Source organism: Scyliorhinus torazame, chromosome 1 (assembly GCF_047496885.1).
Source record: "Scyliorhinus torazame isolate Kashiwa2021f chromosome 1, sScyTor2.1, whole genome shotgun sequence".
Classification (NCBI taxonomy): Eukaryota; Metazoa; Chordata; class Chondrichthyes; order Carcharhiniformes; family Scyliorhinidae; genus Scyliorhinus; species Scyliorhinus torazame.
The window spans coordinates 282,476,847-282,499,597 of record NC_092707.1 but is presented as its reverse complement, the minus strand read 5'-3'; the positions used below and the strand labels follow the sequence as shown (position 1 = coordinate 282,499,597).

Below are 22,751 nucleotides of genomic sequence, written 5' to 3'. Positions count from 1 at the left end.
TAAAATGCTAGTCTCATTAATAATGGTTATGCAATTATTGTAAAATCATAGAATTTACAGTGCAGAAGGAGGTCATTCCGCCTATCAAGTCTGCACTGACCTACTGAAAGAGCACCCAACTTAAGCCCACGCCTCCACTCTATCCCCTTAACCTAGTAACCCCTTAACCTTGTTGGACACTAAGAGGCAATTTATCATGGCCAATCCACCTAAGCTGCACATCTTTGGACTGTGGGAGGAAACCGGAGCACCCGGAGGAAACCCACACAGACAAGGGGAGAAAGTGCAAACTCCGTACAGTCACCCAAGGCCAGAATTGAACCCGGGTCCCTGGAGCTGAGGCAGTAGTGCTAACCACTGTGACACCATGGAAGAAAACTGCCATCCTTTCCTGACCTAAAGATGACTTCAGATCTGCAGCAATGTGATCTCCAAAATGGCCAAAAAAAACCATTCAGTTGGAGGTGTGGTGCACCAGCACCTGCAGTTAGGGATAGGCCATAAATGCTGACCTTGCTAGCAACACTCACATCCCAAGAGGAAAAAAGAACCAGTGCACACAATTTAAGGTGACTGGCAAAAGAATTAGAGATGGCACAAGGAAGCAATTTTCACACAGTTGATTGTTGTGATCTGCAACACACTGCGATGGGGTGCAGGAAGCAGATTCAATAGCTGGTTTAGCACACTGGCTAAATAGCTAGCTTTTAAAGCAGACCAAGGCAGGCCCGCAGCGCAGTTCCATTCCCGTACCAGCCTCCCTGAACAGGCGCCGGAATGTGGCGACTAGGGGCTTTTCACAATAACTTCATTTGAAGCCTACTTGTGACAATAAGCAATTTTCATTTAATTTAATTTTTAAAAATAATAACTTGAGAACTGGCTAAATAGAAAGAAAAATAAATCACAGTAAAGACTAATTGAATAGCTCTCCCAAAGAACTGACCTAGGCACGATGGGCTGAATTGTCTCCCTCTGTGGTATATCATTAACTAGGCTTTGAGCCAAAACCTCTTCCCTTTCTATTCTGTACAAAATAAATAAAGCAATGCATATACACGTTCACATTTTAAGTGGCCAGTACTGGCTCCTAGTGAAGGATTTAATTTTCATGGGATTACTGATACAGAAAGAATTGTTTCTCTTGCATATTGTTTATCCACAGCTAACTTATTTTGTGGGAATTCACGTTACCCCAAAACACAAACAGAAAACATTACAAAAGAGCATAGCACATTGCACTATTATACAAAAACATATGTCACTGAGTACAGCAACACCTTGTAATTCATAAAATATTCATCATTTGAGAAATACATTGAACTGCAAACACATGTAAAAACGTGAATGAACAGTGTACACATCTTAAACTAATCTTCTGTGCAAATTAATCCTGCATTTGTCTCCCAGCTACAGAGCTGGTCACATACACAACTCACCACCAGGTCACTTGTACCCAATCAGAGGTAGACTAAAACGATTTATCACATAGCAAAACAACAGAAAGTACTGGTGTATGTCTGGTGAACTATAATTGCAATAGTAAATTAAATGGTTGCCCATATGGAATTATTTATACTTTTCTCCCAACACACAGCACAGCTGTGCCAAATCAGCTCTTCAACTGTATAAAATGCCTTTGTTTACTTTGTTCAGACAGTTTACCAAAATTTCACTCTGAAATGCACCTTCTTACTAATAATCCAAGTGTAAATATTATCCATAGAATGGAGATAGTGGCGTTTAAACTTGTGTGATAATAATAACAAATGTATTTCAAGTGCTTTTGTATCAAATTCTTCTTCTGTTTTAAAATAACTGGATTAAACCCCATATTAAAATGTCAGGACAAACAAATCCATACCAGCTTTTAATGCTTTCATTACTAATACCACACTGTGCAATTTCAACCCAATTGTGTCTACATTAAGGCTTAGTGTTTTTATTCTTGTGTGTAGACAGTTATAATTTGTCCATTGCTGATGTTTCAGAAGGAAATCCTGTAATGTTGAAGCCTAGGTAAACATCTCCTTGTTGACCCACATCAGGCTGCGGGTCTCGTTGGGTTTGCACTCGTACTCGATGCTGCCAAAGCTGTTTCCCCATTGGCAGTGATCGCGCTTGTGATAATTGTAGAACTTCACTTGCCACACTGTCTCAAAGGTGCCAATGTCGTCAAACTGGAGAGGGAAAGGGAAGGGGAGAGAAAAGAGTTATAGCTTGAATCAGGGTTCACTGGAATATTAATCTCAAAGCCAAATCAGACTTCAAAATCCTCAACCCTAAATCTTGGCATTAGTAGAATGAGCTTTCTGATTTGAATGACTCAATCTTTCCTGAATAATTAATACCGCTTGACCTGTGGAATCTATCTGACTCGGAATCAGAAAAGCCACTATCCTGGAATGTATATACATTTGGTTTGGTGTTGACAGTGGTTTTTGTGCGAATTTGTAGTCCAAGTGAAACAAATGTGAGTCAATGTTAAGCTTCTCTGTGTTTTACATTTGATATTATGGCAGTTGTTATGGGGCAGCAATGCATCTGGGCCGGCAATCCTCTCTGAGCAGGCAGAAACAAGAGAACAACTGCGATATTTACAGAGGTGTGGGGAACAGGGGGTGTGATGCAGGGGAGAAAGGGAGTGGTGCAGGGAGACAGAGAGAGTGGTGCAAGGGGGGGGGGGGGCAGAGAGAGTGGAGTGGGGTGCAGGGAGAGGTGTGCAGGTGGCAAGGAGATTGGTGCAGTGAGAATAGAGAGAGTGGTGCAAGGGGGGGCCAGAGAGAGTGGTGTAGGGGGGGGCAGAGAGAGAGGTGGAAGGGAGGGCAGAGAGAATAGTGTGGGGTGCAGGGAGAGGTGTGCAGGGGGCAGGGATATTGGTGCAGGGATGGGAGGTGAGAGAGAGTGGCGTAGGGAGGGCAGAGAGAGTGGTACAGGGAGGACAGAGAGAGTGGTACAGGGAGGACAGAGAGAGTGGTGTAGGGGGGGGCAGAGAGAGTGGTGGAAGGGAGGGCAGAGAGAATAGTGTGGGGTGCAGGGAGAGGTGTGCAGGGGGCAGGGATATTGGTGCAGGGATGGGAGGACAGAGAGAGTGGCGTAGGGAGGGCAGAGAGAGTGGTACAGGGAGGACAGAGAGAGTGGTACAGGGAGGACAGAGAGAGTGGTACAGGGAGGACAGAGAGAGTGGTACAGGGAGGGCAGAGAGAGTGGTGCAGGGAGGGCAGAGTCAGTGGTATAGGGAGGGCAGAGAGAGTGGTGCAGGGAGGGCAGAGAGAGTGGTACAGGGAGGGCATTGAGAGTGGTACAGGGAGGGCAGAGAGCATGGTACAGGGAGGGCAGAGAGAGTGGTGTCGGGAGGGCAGAGAGAGTGGTACAGGGAGGACAGAGAGAGTGATACAGGGAGGACAGAGAGAGGGGTACAGGAAGGGCAGAGAAGTGATGCAGGGAGGGCAGAGAGAGTGGTACAGGGAGGGCAGAGAGGGTGGTACAGGGAGGGCAGAGAGAGTGATGCAGGGAGGGGCAGAGAGAGAGGTGGAAGGGAGGGCAGAGAGAATAGTGTGGGGTGCAGGGAGAGGTGTGCAGGGGGCAGGGATATTGGTGCAGGGATGGGAGGTGAGAGAGAGTGGCGTAGGGAGGGCAGAGAGAGTGGTACAGGGAGGACAGAGAGAGTGGTACAGGGAGGACAGAGAGAGTGGTGTGGGGGGGGGGCAGAGAGAGTGGTGGAAGGGAGGGCAGAGAGAATAGTGTGGGGTGCAGGGAGAGGTGTGCAGGGGGCAGGGATATTGGTGCAGGGATGGGAGGACAGAGAGAGTGGCGTAGGGAGGGCAGAGAGAGTGGTACAGGGAGGACAGAGAGAGTGGTACAGGGAGGACAGAGAGAGTGGTACAGGGAGGACAGAGAGAGTGGTACAGGGAGGGCAGAGAGAGTGGTGCAGGGAGGGCAGAGTCAGTGGTATAGGGAGGGCAGAGAGAGTGGTGCAGGGAGGGCAGAGAGAGTGGTACAGGGAGGGCATTGAGAGTGGTACAGGGAGGGCAGAGAGCGTGGTACAGGGAGGGCAGAGAGAGTGGTGTCGGGAGGGCAGAGAGAGTGGTACAGGGAGGACAGAGAGAGTGATACAGGGAGGACAGAGAGAGGGGTACAGGAAGGGCAGAGAAGTGATGCAGGGAGGGCAGAGAGAGTGGTACAGGGAGGGCAGAGAGGGTGGTACAGGGAGGGCAGAGAGAGTGATGCAGGGAGGGCAGAGAGAATTGTGCAGAGGGAGAGGCAGAAAGAGTGGTGCAGGGAGGGTAGAGAGAGTGGTACAGCGAGGACAGAGAGAGTGGTACAGGGAGGACAGAGAGTGTGGTACAGGGAGGGCAGACAGAGTGGTACAGGGAAGGCAGAGAGAGTGGCGTAGGGAGGGCAGAGAGGGTGGTACAGGGAGGGCAGAGAGAGTGGTGCAGGGTAAGGCAGAGATGGCAGTACAGCGAGGGCAGAGAGAGTGGTACAGGGAGGACAGAGAGAGTAGCGTAGGCAGGGCAGAGAGGGTGGTACAGGGAGGGCATAAACAGTGGTGCAGGGAAGGCAGAGAGAGTGATGCACGGAGGGCAGAGAGCATGGTACAGGGAGGGCAGAGAGAGTGGTACAGGGAGGGCAGAGCGAGTGATGCAGGGAGGGCAGAGAGAGTGATGCTGGGAGGGCAGAGAGAATTGTGCAGAGGGAGAGGCAGAAAGAGTGGTGCAGGGAGGGTAGAGAGAGTGATACAGGGAGGGCCGAGAGAGTGGTACAGGGAGGGCAGAGAGAGTGGTACTGGGAGGGCAGAGAGAGTGGCGCAGGGAGGGCAGAGAGAGTGGTACAGGGAGGGCAGAGAGAGTGGTGTCGGGAGGGCAGATAGAGTGGTGCAGGGAGGGCAGAGAGAGTGGTACAGGGAGAGCAGAGAGAGTGGTGCAGGGAGAGCATAGGGCATGGTACTGGGAGGGCAGAGACAATGGTGCAGGGAGGGCAGAGAGAGTGGTCCAGGAAGGGCAGAGAAAGTGGTGCAGGGAGGGCAGAGAGAGTCGTACAGGGAGGGCAGAGAGTGTGGTACATGGAGGGCTGAGACAATGGTGCAGGGAGGGCAGAGAGAGTAGTGCAGGGAGGGCAGAGAGAATGGTGTAGAGGAGGCAGAGAGAGTGTGCAGGGAGGGCAGAGAGAGTGGTGCAGGGAGGGCAGAGAGAATGGTGTAGAGGGGCAGAGAGAGTGGTGCAGGGAGGGCAGAGAGTGGTGGAAGGGCGGAGAGAACGCAGGAGAGGGGCAGGCAGAGTGGTACGGGTGTAGAGAGAGTGGGACAGGAGGCAGAGAGTGTGGAACCGTGGGGCAGAGAACGATGGAGGGGGCAGAGTAGTGTGGAGGGAGGTAGAAAGAGTGGTGGAGAGGGGGCAGATGGAGTGGAGTGAGGGGGTAGAGAGAGTGGGGCGGGGGGCAGATACTGTGTGGAGGGGCAGAGGGAGTGGTATAGGTTTGTGAGGTGGAGAGAATGGGGCAGGGGCAGAGAGAGTGGTGTGGGGGAAGAGAGAGTGATACAGAAGTCAGTGAAGATGACTCTCCATGACCTTTTCAGTAGCAATTAGGGTTGAGCAATAAATGCTTGTGTTATGCCAACGATGCTCATATACTGTGAAATTTTTAAAAACTGATAAAAATTTCCATTTTTAATTAATTTAGAGTGCGGAGTTCTTTTTTTCCCAATTAAGGGGCAAGTTAGCCTGGCCAATTCACCTACCATTTCTTCAGTGTAGTAGTTTTTGTGATTTTGGGTTGTGGGGGTGATGCCCACGCAGACCACGGGGAGATTGTGCAAACTCCACACGGACAGTGACCCGGGGCCGGGATCGACTCCTGGTCCTCAAAGCTGTGAGGCAGCAGTGCTAACCGTTGTACCACCGTGCCGCCCAAAGATGTCCACTTTTTAAGTTAATTATTTTTAAAGAATTGTTTCTTTGTTATTTGTTCATGGGATGTGGACGTCAATGGCTGGGCCAGCATTTGTTACCCATCCCTAATTGTCCTTGAACTGCGTGTTAGCTGGGCCATTTCAGAGGGAAATATTCCACCTTCTAACGTGCAAGTCCCAATTTTCATTTTGCTCTCTAAAATTTAATTATTTCATAGAATCCCTGCAGTGCAGAAGGAGGCCATTCTGCCCATCGAGTCTACACCGACCCTCTGAACGAGCACACTACTTAGGCCCACTCCTCCGCTCAATCCCCATAACCCCACCTAATCTTTTGGACACTAAAGGACAATTTAGAATGGTCAATCCACCTAACCTGCATATCTTTGGACTGTGGGAGGAAACCGGAGCACCCGGAGGAAACCCACGCAGACGCGGGGAGAATATGCAAACTCTACACAGTCAGTCACCCAAGGCTGGAATTGAACCAGGTCCCTGGTGCTGTGAGGCAGCAGTGCTAACCACTGTGCCACTGTGAAAGACAACCAGAACATTTTACTTCCTGGTTTGCTGCCTTTGAGAATACTTAAATATGATTGGCTGCTGACCATGTTTGATGATATTATCATTGCTGAATGCCTGGAGATCCCCTTTTCTTGGCGCCAGATTCAAATTGATGTCAGGAAAGGGGAAACCCACACCACTTTATGGAACTTTGTGGGCAATTTTATTTGACATCAGCATTCAGTGTCATCACTTCATTGCTGCCTGAAATTTCCAGCCATAAACTATTGCTCTGAAGAAATGGATAGATCAGGAACAACAACACTGAGTGCTGAATTTGGTGCATTTGAGTGCGATAGTGAGAGTTTGGTGACCGAGGGAGTATAAGGCTTCATTTTTATCTAAAGTTTAGTTGTTCTTTTATTTAGTTAATTAACTTAAAAGTTGCTGTTTGGTTTAGAAGAAGGTGAATTTTCAATCAGCTTTAAACAGGCTTCTACTTGTAGGCACTTGCAGCTGGAGCTTGTTAATTAGTTAATTGGATTAGGTCAGTTTTTCAGAGGCTAGATTCACAGTATAAAAGTGATCCCCTACAGTGCAGACTTTGTTTGCACTGAGTGCTGAATTTGGTGCATTTGAGTGCGATAGTGAGAGTTTGGTGACCGAGGGAGTGCTGAATTTGGTGCATTTGAGTGCAATAGTGAGAGTTTGGTGACCGAGGGAGGGCTGAATTTGGTGCATTTGAGTGCAATAGTGAGAGTTTGGTGACCGAGGGAGTTAGGTGAGGAGGGAGTAAGGTGCTCCTTTCATTTTGTTTCCGACATTTCCGCAAAGAGTGAGAAGAGAGCCAGGAGTTTACAGAAAGTGTAGCTGACTGGGAGCAGAGTCGGAGGGCGGAGATCTAGTTAGTCCACACGGCAGCTATATTCTGTAAGGTAAGAGGGGATGGAGGCTAGGCCAGTTACATGCTCCTCCTGTAGGATGTGGGTGGTGAGGGATACCACCGGTGTCCCCGCTGACTATACCTGCGGGAAGTGCACCCAACTTCAGCTCCTCAAAGACCGTGTTAGGGAACTGGAGCTGAAGCTGGATGAACTTCGGATCATCCGGGAGGCAGAGGGGGCGACTGAGAAGAGTTACAGGGAGGTAACCACACCCAAGGCACAGGACAAGAATAGCTGGGTTACAGTCAGGGGGAAAAAAACAAACAGGCAGACAGTGCAGGGATCCCTCGTGGCCGTTCCCCTTCAAAACAAGGATACCATTTTGGATGCTGTTGGGGGGGATGACCTACCAGGGGAAGGCCCTAGCGGCCAGGTCTCTGGCACTGAGTCTGGCTCTGGGGCTCAGAAGGGAAGGGGGGAGAATAGAAAAGCAATAGTTGTAGGAGATTCAATGGTTAGGGGAATAGATAGGAGATTCTGTGGTCGCGAGCGAGACTCCCGGAAGGTATGTTGCCTCCCGGGTGCCAGGGCCAGGGATGTCTCGGATCGTGTCTTCAGGATCCTTAAGGGGGAGGGGGAGCAGCCAGAAGTCGTGGTACACATTGGTACCAACGACATAGGTAGGAAAAGGGGTGTGGAGGTAATAAACAAGTTTAGGGAGTTAGGCTGGAAGTTAAAAGCCAGGACAGACAGAGTTGTCATCTCTGGTTTGTTGCCGGTGCCACGTGATAGCGAGGCTAGGAATAGGGAGAGAGTGCAGTTGAACACGTGGCTGCAGGAATGGTGTAGGAGGGAGGGCTTCAGGTATTTGGATAATTGGAGCGCATTCTGGGGAAGGTGAGACCTGTACAAGCAGGACGGGTTGCATCTGAACCAGAGGGGCACCAATATCCTGGGAGGGAGGTTTTCTAGTACTCTTCGGGAGGGCTTAAACTAATTTGGCAGGGGAATGGGAACCGGATTTGGAGTCCAGCAACTAAGGTAGCCGATATTCAGGACGCCAAAGCGTATAGTGAGGCAGTGGGGAAGGGAACACTGACAAAGGAGAGTACTTGCAGGCAAGGAGATGGGTTGAAGTATGTATACTTCAACGCAAGAAGCATCAGGAATAAGGTGGGTGAACTTAAGGCATGGATCGGTACTTGGGACTACGATGTGGTGGCCATCACGGAAACTTGGATAGAAGAGGGGCAGAAATGGTTGTTGGAGGTCCCTGGTTATAGATGTTTCAATAAGATTAGGGAGGGTGGTAAAAGAGGTGGGGGGGGGGCATTATTAATTAGAGATAGTATAACAGCTGCAGAAAGGCAGTTCGAGGAGTATCACCCTATTGAGGTAGTATGGGTTGAAGTCAGAAATAGGAAAGGAGCAGTCACCTTGTTAGGAGTTTTCTATAGGCCCCCCAATAGTAGCAGAGATGTGGAGGAACAGATTGGGAAACAGATTTTGGAAAGGTGCAGAAGTCATAGGGTAGTAGTCATGGGCGACTTTAACTTCCCAAATATTGAGTGGAAACTCTTTAGATCAAATAGTTTGGATGGGGTGGTGTTTGTGCAGTGTGTCCAGGAAGCTTTTCTCACACAGTATGTAGATTGTCCGACCAGAGGAGGGGCAATATTGGATTTAGTACTGGGTAATGAACCAGGGCAAGTGATAGATTTGTTAGTGGGGGAGCATTTTGGAGATAGTGACCACAATTCTGTGACTTTCACTTTAGTAATGGAGAGGGATAGGTACGTGCAACAGGGCAAGGTTTACAATTGGGGGAAGGGTAAATACGATGTTGTCAGACAAGAATTGAAGTGCATAAATTGGGAACATAGGCTGGCAGGGAAGGACACAAGTGAAATGTGGAACTTGTTCAAGGAACAGGTGCTACGTGTCCTTGATATGTATGTCCCTGTCAGGCAGGGAAGAGGTGGTCGAGTGAGGGAACCATGGTTGACAAGAGAGGTTGAATGTCTTGTTAAGAGGAAAAAGGTGACTTATGTAAGGTTGAGGAAACAAGGTTCAGACAGGGCATTGGAGGGATACAAGATAGCCAGGAGGGAACTGAAGAAAGGGATTAGGAGAGCTAAGAGAGGGCATGAACAATCTTTGGCGGGTAGGATCAAGGAAAACCCCAAGGCCTTTTACACATATGTGAGAAATATGAGAATGACTAGAGCGAGGGTAGGTCCGATCAAGGATAGTAGCGGGAGATTGTGTATTGAGTCTGAAGAGATAGGAGAGGTCTTGAACGAGTACTTTTCTTCTGTATTTACAAATGAGAGGGGCGATATTGTTGGAGAGGACAGTGTGAAACAGATTGGTAAGCTCGAGGAAATACTTGTTAGGAAGGAAGATGTGTTGGGCATTTTGAAAAACTTGAGGATAGACAAGTCCCCCGGGCCTGACGGGATATATCCAAGGATTCTATGGGAAGCAAGAGATGAAATTGCAGAGCCGTTGGCAATGATCTTTTCGTCCTCACTGTCAACAGGGGTGGTACCAGGGGATTGGAGAGTGGCGAATGTCGTGCCCCTGTTCAAAAAAGGAACTAGGGATAACCCTGGGAATTATAGGCCAGTTAGTCTTACTTCGGTGGTAGGCAAAGTAGTGGAAAGGGTACTGAGGGATAAGATTTCTGAGCATCTGGAAAGACACTGCTTGATTAGGGATAGTCAGCACGGATTTGTGAGGGGTAGGTCTTGCCTTACAAGTCTTATTGAATTCTTTGAGGAGGTGACCAAGCATGTGGATGAAGGTAAAGCAGTGGATGTAATGTACATGGATTTTAGTAAGGCATTTGATAAAGTTCCCCATGGTAGGCTTATGCAGAAAGTAAGGAGGCATGGGATAGTGGGAAATTTGGCCAGTTGGATAACGAACTGGCTAACCGATAGAAGTCAGAGAGTGGTGGTGGATGGCAAATATTCAGCCTGGATCCCAGTTACCAGTGGCGTACCGCAGGGATCAGTTCTGGGTCCTCTGCTGTTTGTGATTTTCATTAATGACTTGGATGAGGGAGTTGAAGGGTGGGTCAGTAAATTTGCAGACGATATGAAGATTGGTGGAGTTGTGGATAGTAAGGAGGGCTGTTGTCGGCTGCAAAGAGACATAGATAGGATGCAGAGCTGGGCTGAGAAGTGGCAGATGGAGTTTAACCCTGAAAAGTGTGAGGTTGTCCATTTTGGAAGGACAAATATGAATGCGGAATACAGGGTTAACGGTAGAGTTCTTGGCAATGTGGAGGAGCAGAGAGATCTTGGGGTCTATGTTCATACATCTTTGAAAGTTGCCACTCAAGTGGATAGAGTTGTGAAGAAGGCCTATGGTGTGCTCGCGTTCATTAACAGAGGGATTGAATTTAAGAGCCGTGAGGTGATGATGCAGCTGTACAAAACTTTGGTAAGGCCACATTTGGAGTACTGTGTACAGTTCTGGTCGCCTCATTTTAGGAAGGATGTGGAAGCTTTGGAAAAGGTGCAAAGAAGATTTACCAGGATGTTGCCTGGAATGGAGAGTAGGTCTTACGAGGAAAGGTTGAGGGTGCTAGGCCTTTTCTCGTTAGAACGGAGAAGGATAAGGGGCGACTTGATAGAGGTTTATAAGATGATCAGGGGAATAGATAGAGTAGACAGTCAGAGACTTTTTCCCCGGGTGGAACAAACCATTACAAGGGGACATAAATTTAAGGTGAAAGGTGGAAGATATAGGAGGGATATCAGAGGTAGGTTCTTTACCCAGAGAGTAGTGGGGGCATGGAATGCACTGCCTGTGAAAGTAGTTGAGTCGGAAACATTAGGGACCTTCAAGCAGCTATTGGATAGGTACATGGATTACGGTAAAATTATATAGTGTAGATTAATTTGTTCTTAAGGGCAGCACGGTAGCATTGTGGATAGCACAATTGCTTCACAGCTCCAGGGTCCCAGGTTCGATTCCGGCTTGGGTCACTGGCTGTGCGGAGTCTGCATGTCCTCCCCGTGTGTGCGTGGGTTTCCTCCGGGTGCTCCGGTTTCCTCCCACAGTCCAAAGATGTGCGGGTTAGGTGAATTGGCCAATGATAAATTGCCCTTAATGTCCAAATTGCCCTTGGTGTTGGGTGGAGGTGTTGAGTTTGGGTAGGGTGCTCTTTCCAAGAGCCGGTGCAGACTCAAAGGGCCGAATGGCCTCCTTCTGCACTGTAAATTCAATGATAATCTATGATTAATCTAGGACAAAGGTTCGGCACAACATCGAGGGCCAAAGTGCCTGTTCTGTGCTGTATTTTCTATGTTCTATGTTCTATAAACGAGCTATGAAAAATAATCCCATCCATCGCACCTCACTGAATCAAATGTAATCCAACCCATTGTGATCTAGATTCTTCAGTTTACAAAATTACTTTCTGCTTGTAAAGAAGCACAGGCAGTAAACACATCTTTTAGCTAACCAAGCACAGCCATATCACATCACAGACAATGATTGTGGAAAATAAACGAAGATATTCAAGACTGGGAAAAAATGTTGCATCATAAAGCTGCAGGACAAGGAACAAATGAGAAAGCTTGAGTGACCATTGAAGGGTCGAATTTCCTTAGAAAATAGGGTTTAATTCCCTAATTAACCCCTGCCAAAAATAAAACTGTTGTTAAGCTGTTAGGTAAGTGCTCCAGCACACTTTATGCATGTAACATGAAGCAGATTTGTGAAATAAATGAACGCATTGAAAGCAAAGAGACACTTTCTGAGCGGAGGTTACTTTTTCTTTCTCTTTTGAAGCTAACCACTGAGTGAGTGTTGTGATCTGCAATTCACTGCCTGGAAGGAAATTGATAAATAGGAGTATGCCATTGAGCTCTTCGAATCTGCTCCACCATTCAACAAGTTGGTGGCTTATATGCTTATGGTCTCAGCTCCACTTTCCTGTCAGCCTCCTACCCACACCCAACCCCCATAACTCTTGTCTCCCCTGTCTATCAAAAATCTACCTCCCTCTGCCTTAAATTCTTGAAAGGGAAATATAGAGAGCTATAGGGAAAAGGAAGTGAGACAAATTGGACAGGCTAGCACAGGGGAAATGAGCCAAAATGTCTGCCTACTGTGTTGCATCATTCCATGATTCCAACAACTGGTACCTTTCCCTAAATCTCTGACCACAAACTCCCAGTGAAGGGGAACAATCTGTCTATTGTGTGGGAGAGACATAGAGGGTGGTAGTGATAGTAACATGGCAGAGGGAATATTATAATTGTGGGTTAATAATGGCTTTGAACCTCTCTTCCAATAATGTCATCTATTAATGATCACTGTCCCATCTCATGAAACCAGCACCTTCCATCTAAAGTCACATGCACTCTGCTGCACAGAAAACCAGCTTGACCTCTTTTCCCCTATCTGCATTTCACACTAAGTTTGATATTGTCAGATTCTGAAACGCTCAGCCTGAAAAGGTGATGGAAGCTGATTCCATAAATATGTTTTAAATGGAGTCTGACAGGTTGTTGAACATGAGAAACTTAACAGGTTTACACAAAAATATCAGGGATGTGGGACTTTGCATGACTGCACCTTCAAAGAGCTTTCAACAGGGATTTGGATCATTATTATAGCACAGTCATGGCGGCCCAAATGGCAAGCTTTGAGATGTTACATTTTGTTCTTTTATCCAAATCATTAATATATATTGTGACTAGCTGGGGTCCCAACCGACCCTGAGGCACCCCATTAGTCACTGCCTGCCAATTTGAAAAGGACCCTTTAATTCCTACTCTTTGTTTCCTCTCTGCCAACCAGTTTTCTATCCACCTCAATACACTTCCCCCAATCCCATGCGCTTTAATTTTTCACAATAATCTCCGATGCGGTACTTTGTCAAATGCCTTCTGAAAGTCCAAATATACCACATCGACTGGCTCCCCCTTGTCAACTGTACTGGTTACACCTTCAAAGAATTCCAACAGATTTGTCAAGCATGATTTCCCCTTCATAAATCTATGCTGACTCTGACTGATTCTGACACTGCTTTCTAAATGTTCCGCTATAACAGTTAGTGACTAACTGCATATTAGTTGTATTTAACTGTTGGCAAGTGGTGGACATTAACTGGACAGTCACTTGTGCCCCTATAAACAAACACAGACAAAAACTGGGGTTGTTGGGTTAGGAGATATATGCTTGAAATGTGTAACTCAGTAAATAAATGTACCAGTGTGTAAAGATTGGCTCCAATACTATTTCTCACCAACTGGCTTTCTCATATACAACGGTATACACTGAGTTGGAGGAGAGAAAGGCAGTGCTGACCTTAAAAACCTCTCAACTGAACAGACAAAGGACCTCCTAGGCCGATTCTGCTGTGTGGCCAAAGGCAATCGACAATAATATCATGGTCATCAATAGACTTTTCCAGATTTTTAAGAATTCAATTCAAATTTCATCATTTGCCATGATGAGAATCAAAATTGGGTCTCCAGAGCATTACCCTGGGTCTCTGTCATACTAGTCCAGTGACAATACCACTACAACAGTGCCACCCTCCCTGTCAATACCCCTCAGGATCTTAAAGGTTTCGATCAAGTCGCCTCTTACCCTACTAATCTCTAGTGGATACAAACCTAACCGCTCCAACCTTTCCTCATAAGATGACCTGTCCATTCCTGGTATTAGTCTCGTAAGTCTTTGCTGAACTGTGTCTAACATTTTTAACTCTTCCCTTAAATAATGAGACCAATACTGTGCACGGTTTGGTATTGTCTTCATAACTCTAGGATCTCTGTAAGCTCAGTTCAATCCAAGCCAATGGGATAAAATTATCTTTTGTTTGCTGGTTCTAAAGTCCTATGTTAAGTGGCCTTGCACCATCACTGCAAACACAGTTTCTTCAGCCCAATAAACAATCCTTGATTTTGCAATCAATTGCTAATGTAAAGTTGCCATAGTCCCAGATGGCCATAGGCTGCTTTCCCTGTTGAGGGGGAGAGGTGATTGGTGGTGATTTAACCTGAGGGTCACCAGACCTCAGGCGAGGGGCAAGGTTGAGAATCTGTGATTAATGTATTAATAATCTCAGCCAGTACAAGAAATGAGCCTGTGCTGCTGACCTTTCTCTGCATCACAACCAGCTGTCCAGCCAACTGAGCTATATCAGCCCCTAGCTAAAAAAATCTGGACAATGGTTGATGTGGAAATTGCTGATTATCAGAGGATAATTTCCTGAGGTTGGGGATGCGACACATTGTTATTCTGCATTCAATCTTGCAAAACTTAATCTGAAATTACCTGATGCTGACACGATTTCCTCAAAATGAAAAACAAAATCCATTTCATTGCAGTAAAGACCTCAATTTGAAAATTAATTTACTGAAAACTTGCTCCGCCCCAAACCTAAAGTCTTGATTTAAGATGCATTTTGTTATATTGGTTTGCCTCGCAGCGTAAAGAAATGTAAATTACACAAATTACATAACAGTTTAACACAACCTTCAACAGTGTAAGATGGCAAGACCATTATTTTATTTGCTGCACCAGGTTGCAATAGCAGGTGGTCTGCTGTGCAAAATGAAAGTACTGTTTCTCCTTCCCAAAAAAATTACTTTCAGATTTTCAATAAAAATAATTGCAAAAAAGAAATGTCTCAAACCTTTTGGAATATTCCCACTATACCAGACTATACTAGAAACATTTATATATTTTCCATCTAAATCATTTAGTGTAATGTCAAGCCTTACATAAATGCAAAAATTCCTTTTTGCAGACCCTTTCCTGGCAGCACGTCTCACAATGCCCATGGCTTCAGTGATTTACAGCAGACGGAAATCCTCACTGTGCCAATCACTGCCACAAAATTCCATCTGCACTGACATGAAAAATTATTTCAAAGGCCCAGGAAAAAAATTATCTGATACACATTGCATCAGATAAATATCTCTCCCCCCGCCCCGCCATGCCCTACGTGATTAACAACTCCTTGAGATATACTTTAATCTCTACCTCAGCATACTACAATAACTTAAATGTCTCCTGCTTCCTTCAACGACAACTCAGAAAGCAGCCCCAGTTTACTGTACTCTTGGCAGCCTTGGCAGCGAAAAATTGCAATGCCAAAAGTCCCCACAAATTCCTCCATAGTTCACTTTTACAAACTAGCAGCCACTTTCTGCAATCAGGCAAAATATATTTAGTAGGCTCATCTCTCCCTTCTGCAAATGTCAATTGATGCGAGGTCAATTATTAATTTTGAAACCGAGATTGACGGATTCCTGTCAGCCAAAGATATTAAGGGGTTTGGGTCAAAAGTGGGTATCTGGAGTTTGGCAAGAGTTCAACCATGGCCTCATTGACTACTGGAAGCGGCTTGAGGGGGCGAATGGCCTCCCCGATTGGTATATTGGAGTTCAGGAAATAATTACACAGAGTTAAATATATTTTGATGGTTTTATCTTTTGCTGTTTATTTCTCTGAAGGGCCGAATGAATTGAGTCAAGTTTATTGCAGTGAAGATTATACATGGTTGAGGAACAAAACAGCAGGAGGAGGCCATTCAGCCCCTTGGACCTGTTCTGCTATTCAGCTAGATCATGGCTAATCCTATCTCTGAACTCCATCGACCTGGTTTGATACCATCAGCCTTTAATGCTTTTGCTGAACAAAAATCTATCGATCTTGACATTTTTACAGTTGACAGCACGGTAGCACAAGTGGGCAGCACAGTCGCACAAGCGGATAGCACTGTGGATTCCCAGCACAGGGTTTCAGGTTTGATTCCCCGCTGGGTCACTGTCTGTGCGGAGTCTGCACGTTCTCCCCGTGTCTGCGTGAGTTTCCTCCAGGTGCTCCGGTTTCCTCCCACAGTTCAAAGACATGCAGGTTAGGTGGATTGGCCATGCTAAATTTCCCTTAGTGTCCAAAAAAGGCTAGGAGGGGTTATTGGGTTACGGGCTTAAGTGGGTCGGTGCAGACTCGATGGGCTGAATGGCCTCCTTCTGCACTGTATATTCTATGTTCTATGTTGACCCCCAAGCCTCAACAGTTTTTTGGGGAGATAGTTTCAGATTTCTACCATCCTTTGTTTGAGGAAATGCTTCTTGACATCATCCTTGAATGGCTTGGCTCTAGTTTTAATGTTATACCTGTTTGTTCTGCACTCCCCCAATCAGAGGAAATCGTATTTATCTTATCTCTCTATCCCTCTGCCCTATCAACTCCTTGATCATCTCTGTTGAAAATAATGGGCTGAATGGAGTGAACAGTCTTTCAATTAACATCACTAAAACAGATTATCTGGTCATGATCAAATTGCTGTGTGTGGGAGTTTGCTTTGCGTATATTGGTTGTTGTGTTTCTGAGATTTAAACAGTGACTACGCTTCCAAAGTACTTAATTGGCTGTAAAGTTGATGGTTGTGGAAAGTGCTATCTAAATGTAAGTTTTTCTTTCTTTAACACATCAATCTACTCTTCTTTGAACAGCAATATTCATGATGGGTTGTTTCAGGTGCTATTTTGAGAGTTTTCATCACAATGCTGGTGGAAGGCATTGGACGTATTGTGGCACAGTGAGCCAGAAGCTCTGAGTTTAAGTCCCACTTCAGGACTCAGAAGGTGTGTTCTTAATGTGGCCAAACAGGTTGATTATCAGCCTCCAAATCCTTCCAATATGCCTGCTGGAAGGCAGTAAGAGTGGGAGAATCCATAAGGGTGGAGGTAAGAAATAACAAGAGGGAGAAAACACTAACAGTAGCTATTTTTAGGATGGAAAATAACTCAGAAGATAATGAGGGCATGTTAAAAAGGCAATACATTAATCACAGGTGACTTTAATCTTCACGTGGATTGAGAAAATCAAATTGGCAGTGGTAGCCATGAGGATGGATTCATAGACAATTTCCAAGAACAATATGTTATGGAGCCAACCAGGAATTAGGCCATTTTGGATCTGGTTATGTATAATGAAGCAGGTTTTGTAAACAATTTCAGAGTAAGAGATCCCCCAGGAAACAGTGACCATAACATGGTGGAATTTAGCCTTCAGTTTGAGCGTGAGAAACTTGGGCCAGAAACACCATACTCAACTTAAATAAGGGCAATTGCAAAGGTATGACGGTGGAGATGGCTGGAGTGAACTCGAAAAGGAGTTTAGCAGAGAAGATGGTTGATCAGCAATGACAGACATTTATGAAAATAGTTCATGACTCACGACACAGAAATACCCTAGTGAGGAAGAAGGATTCTAGGAAAGAAGAGATCAACCATGATTAACCAAGGAAATTAAGGGCAGTATTAAACTGAAAGAAAAAATAGGCAATGTGTCAAAGATTAGTGATATGCCGGAGGATTAGGCAAGTTTTAAAAACCAACAAAAGATGATAAAAAAAAGAGGGCGAAGATAAACTATGAGGGTAAACTAGCAAGAATTGTAAAAAAAATATGGACAGTAAAAGCTTCTTTAAATGCATCAAAAGAGAGAGTCCAAAGTGAACATTAGCCCTTTAGAGAATGAGGCAGGGAAAATAATAATTGGGAACCAGGAAATGGCAGAGGAGTTAAATAAATATTTTGTGTTGGTCTTCATGGTGGTAGACATTAATAACATTCCAAAAATCTGACATAGTTAAGGAGCAAAAGGAATACAGTAACAATCACTCGAGAAAAAGTACTAGGGTAACTAATGGGGCTAAAGCCAAAATGTCCCCTTGACCTGATGGGTTGCATCCTGGGTTATTAAAGGAAGTAGCTACAAAGGTAGTGGATGCACTGGTGGTCACCTTCCAAAAATCCTTACATTCTGGAAAAGTCTCAGAGGATTGGAAAACTGCCAATGTAACACACTTATTCAGAAAGGGAGGGAGACAAAAACAGGTAACTATAGGTCAGTTACTTTAACTTATATCATTGGGAAAATATTATAAAGGATGTAATAGCAGAGCATTTAGAACTGCATAATGTAATCAAACAGAGGCAGCATGACTTCATGAAGGGGCAATCATGCCTGACAAATTTATTAAAATTCTTTGAGGTGGTAATGAGCAAGATAGATAAATGGAACCAGTATATGTAACATACTTAGATTTCCAAAAAGCATGTGATAAGGTGCCGCACACAAGGTTATTTAATAAGATGTGTCCATGGTGGTGGAGGCAGTATATTACCATGGGTAGAGGATTGGATAACTAATAGAAGACAGAGAGTTGGGATAAGAGGGGCATTTTCGGATGGGGCAACCTCTAACGAGTGGAGCTCCACAAGGATCAGTGCTGGGGCCACAATTATTTACAATATATATCAACAACTTGGTCAAGGGAAATTAAAGTACCATTGCAAAGTTTGCGGGTTGCACAAAAATAGGTGGAAAGGCAAGTGGCGAGATGACACAAAAGTCTACAGAGGGATACAGACGGGATAGATGAGTGGGCAAAAACTTGGCAGATGGAATATAATGGAGGAAAATGTGCAGTTATGCACTTTGGTAGGAAGAATAAAGGAGCTGAATATTATTTAGATGGAGAAAGACTGCAGAAAACTGCAGTTCAGAGGGATTTGGGAGTCCTTGTGCTTAAATCACTAAAAGCTAGCCTGCAAGTTCAGCAGTTCAAAGGTAAGTCAAACTGAATTTTGGCCTTTGATAATGCAGTATAAAAATAGAGAAGCCTTGCTAAAGCTATACATGGACCGTACCTGGAATACTGTGAATGATTTTGGTCCTCTTATCTAAGGAAAGATATACTGGCATTGGAGGCAGTCCAGAGGAGGTCCACTAGGTTGATCCTATAGAGGGATTTTCATACGAGGAGAGAATTAGGAGGTTGAACTCATTGGAAAAAAATGAAAGGTGACTTTATGAGACATTCAGGATTCTCAGGGGGGGCTTGACAGGAGAGATGCTGAGAAATTGTTTCCCCTTGTGGGGAAGTCTAGGATCAGAGGGCATAATCTCAAAATAAGGGGTCGCCCATTTAAGCCAGAAATGGGGAGGAATTTCTTCTCTCAGAGGGTAGCGAATCTGTAATTCTTTACCGCAGAGGGCTGTAGAGGCTGGATCGTTAAGTATGTTCAAGGTTGAGAGAGACATATTTTTAATCAGTAAGGGAATCTAGAGTTATGGGTATAAGGTGGGAAAGTGGAGTTGAGGATTATTTATTACATCAGATCAGTCATGGTCTCATTGAACGGCAGAGCAGATTCAATGGGCCGAATGGTCTACTTCTGCTCCTATGTCTTATGGTCTTCTTGAGTTTCCTGGTCAGAAGAACCTCAGAAGACCACTGCAGCACGTTGCCAAGCATAATTATGGACCAACCCAATGGAAGTCCATGGTAGCCAATGTCCTCTTAGGGCAAGGTACCTGAAGGAGGAGGTTCTGAAGGGCACAATTTTGGCTCTATAAGGGGGGAATCTGGCAGGAATTCAAGGGCACATCACATAAAGGAAAGTCCATGAATAGCAATGGATAAGAACATTGATTATTGAGATCCCGCTATAGAAACAGCAACAGTAAAAGGCTAGCCTTCCAAACTACAACCCTGCTTGCCATTAATCTTCTCCCACCCTACTTTTGTTGTATAGAATGTCTTTTTTTTTCACTCCGAATTCAATTATCTCAGAGAATATAGGGAATTGTTATTTTATGAATGCAGAATCTCGCAAAATAATTAATGGAAAATCTATCATTCTCTGGAATGAAAAACCTCAGAGGGAGCTGGATCTCTGGGGAATCCACGATTCCCAATGCAACACCAAATGGAAATATCTGTCAATGTGAAAGGGAAACCGGTCTTTTATTAATTTCAACACTCTTCCCCCCTTAACACAATCTGTTTCCTCTTGCTCTAACTAAACTGGATTTAGTAAATGTCAAAAATTAAAATCAGAGACAATAAATGGACACTGTAGATCTGGATTGAGCCTTTAAATCTTGTTTTTATTTTACCTGGATATGAACTTGCAGGGGTTGGCGCTCCCCGCTTTTGGTGTGAGCCACTCCTTCAGTGTCATAGATGCCGGTGTAATCCACCACTTGCGGGTCCCTCGATTTCTCTTCGAGGAGAATAGGCACTGCACCGATCAGCATAGACCTGAAATCAAATAAGACCCTCCCTTCAGCTAATGCATTGCCTTTCAAACAGCTTTACTCATATCACCACAAATCAGCCGGGCATGTGCAAATAAAAGCCAGATCTAAGATTATTGTGCATTTTGGATAAAAGAGTAGGCCCCAACCAATTTAAGAGCCAACCATATATGTACTGATCTTGACTTGTGCAAAGTGTAAATAATGAATACCATGCAGGCAAGGTTATACATTACACATTTGACAAGCAGAATCGGTAAATATTTAATGAAATAAAAGCAGATTCTCCACTTTGCTTCAGCAAGGCAGAGAGAGAGATGGTGGTCTTTGTGGAGACAATGGTAAAATGCCCATCAGGATGTTCACAGCTCGCCTTGGCTCAATGTCGTTTGGGTACCTACAGTCTGTTTTCCAACCTTGGACCTTCTGTCCTTTATTAAACGACCAGCCATTGGATATAGCACAACAGCCATTGGTGCAAATGCCTACCAGATGCAGCATTTAAAAACATCTTTAGAAGACGGCTGTGTAGCATTTTCTTTTCGCAGTGTTTCTGTTATCAAACGAGAATCAAGCGATTTAATCGGCCCTCTAGATTGGAGGAAGTACTGACAATTCGCTATGAGTTTTAACCCGTGCCTTGGAAGGTTAGCATCTTCTGCAGGAAGCTCAAAGCCCCAGGATAGGTTTTCCCAGGAATCCTGACACACTGAGCAAGGCAGCACAGGGGAGGATAGGTGCAGCCGACTGCAGCAAATTGTAACAATGAAAAAAAGCATCGCCCCATTTGAAAACATCACCGACTGGCTGCCCCCCAACTCTGGGAAAGCTCCCCCCGCCCCCAGCAGCCTCGCCTTCCATACTCACTTGGCTGACACCACCCCCGGTTTCAGCAGCACAGTGACCTTGTACTTGGCCCCCGTGAGCAGTTTGATGGTCCGGTTCTGCCCGAATCGCTGGCCGTCCACTTTGAAATACACGGGACCGTCACTGGGTTGGATTTTCAGAGAGACGGCGATTTTCACTAAACTGGGAATTTCGCCCATGGTCGGGGCTTGGAGGAGCTGGGCGCCTCAATGTTGGCGGTGAGACAGGCGAATGGAACTAAACGGGCTGCCGAAAGGAGCTTCTGGCTTCTTACCCCATGGGCTGTGCAGCAGAGCCAGTAGAAATCTTTCCAGATCTGCCGACTGTACAAGCAGGACTGCAAACATCAACCCGGCAGGGCTAAATCCACACTGGTTGCAGACTTAATCCCTTGCTGCAATACACAGACGTCAGCACTACACTGACAGGCACTGCCTCATGAACTGCAATTCTTGGGAGCTGCAAACATGCCGTGGTGCATTTAATATCCTCATCTTTATACATTTTGTGCAAATGCAAAACCCGGTCACTTACAGTACAAGCACTTTGCGAATGAGAGGTTTCTGAATGAATATTCACAAACCAATAAATGTCAATGATATGTACATTTCTCTCTCCATAGATGTTGCCTCAGTGCTTCTCAGCATTCATTCTTTTTATTCCAGATTTCCAACATCTACAGTGTTGAATATGTGTTGAATATAATTCACTATAATCGCAGAATGAGTCCTTTCCATTATATATGAAGGTCAAGTATTAAATATCCATGCATGAAGAACTTGCCCAAAGGTTAACCAAATGTACTTTAAAAAGCTTTGCTTTAAAGCTGATTCTCCAATCACTTACAAGAAAGAATGTTACACATATGGGGCGAAATTCTCCGTTATCGGCGGAAACTCCGCCGATCGGCGCAAAAAACGGCGCAAATCCCACTTGCGTCACGTCATAAAAATGGGCCGATAGTCTGCGGCCCGAAATGGGCTAGCAGCAACGTAACGGGATCCGCGCTTGCGCAGTGGTTCACGCCGTGCAGCGTCATACGCGCTGCACGGCGTGACGGCTCATAAGGCCGCGCAGCTCCCCCCCACCCGACCGGAACAGCCGACCGCAACACCCGACTTGATGGCTGGCCGTCGCTCAGCCCCGAGGTTCGAGTCACGCGATGTGGAGGCGCTCCTGGATGCGGTGGAGCAGAGGAGGGACGCCCTGTATCCCGGGCACGGCCGCAGAGTTGCCCCACGCCACAGCCGGCGTCTGTGGAGGGAGGTGGCAGAGGCCGTCACCGCTGTGGCCCTAACACCACGGACAGGCACCCAGTGCCACAAGAAGGTGAACGACCTCGTCAGAGCAGGCAGGGTGAGCGTCCCCCATATCCCCCATATCCCCTCTCCCCCAAATCCCCCCCTCCCCCATATCCCCCCCTCCCCCATATCCCCCCCTCCCCCATATCCCCCCTCCCCCATATCCCCCCCTCCCCATATCCCCCCCTCCCC

The 22,751-nt window shown here is 45.9% G+C and overlaps 1 protein-coding gene across 1 annotated transcript; it reads right to left on the bottom strand.

Moving 5' to 3' along the window:
- Positions 1-1,061: 1,061 nt before the first annotated feature.
- On the bottom strand, positions 1,062-21,669 carry cnrip1b (cannabinoid receptor interacting protein 1b). The gene is made up of 3 exons (XM_072506819.1): positions 21,259-21,669; positions 20,251-20,395; positions 1,062-2,180 (listed from the first exon to the last, which is right to left on the bottom strand). Exons 1-3 carry the CDS (start codon positions 21,435-21,437, stop codon positions 2,016-2,018), a joined length of 489 nt encoding a protein of 162 aa, XP_072362920.1. The 5' UTR covers positions 21,438-21,669; the 3' UTR covers positions 1,062-2,015.
- Positions 21,670-22,751: the final 1,082 nt, after the last annotated feature.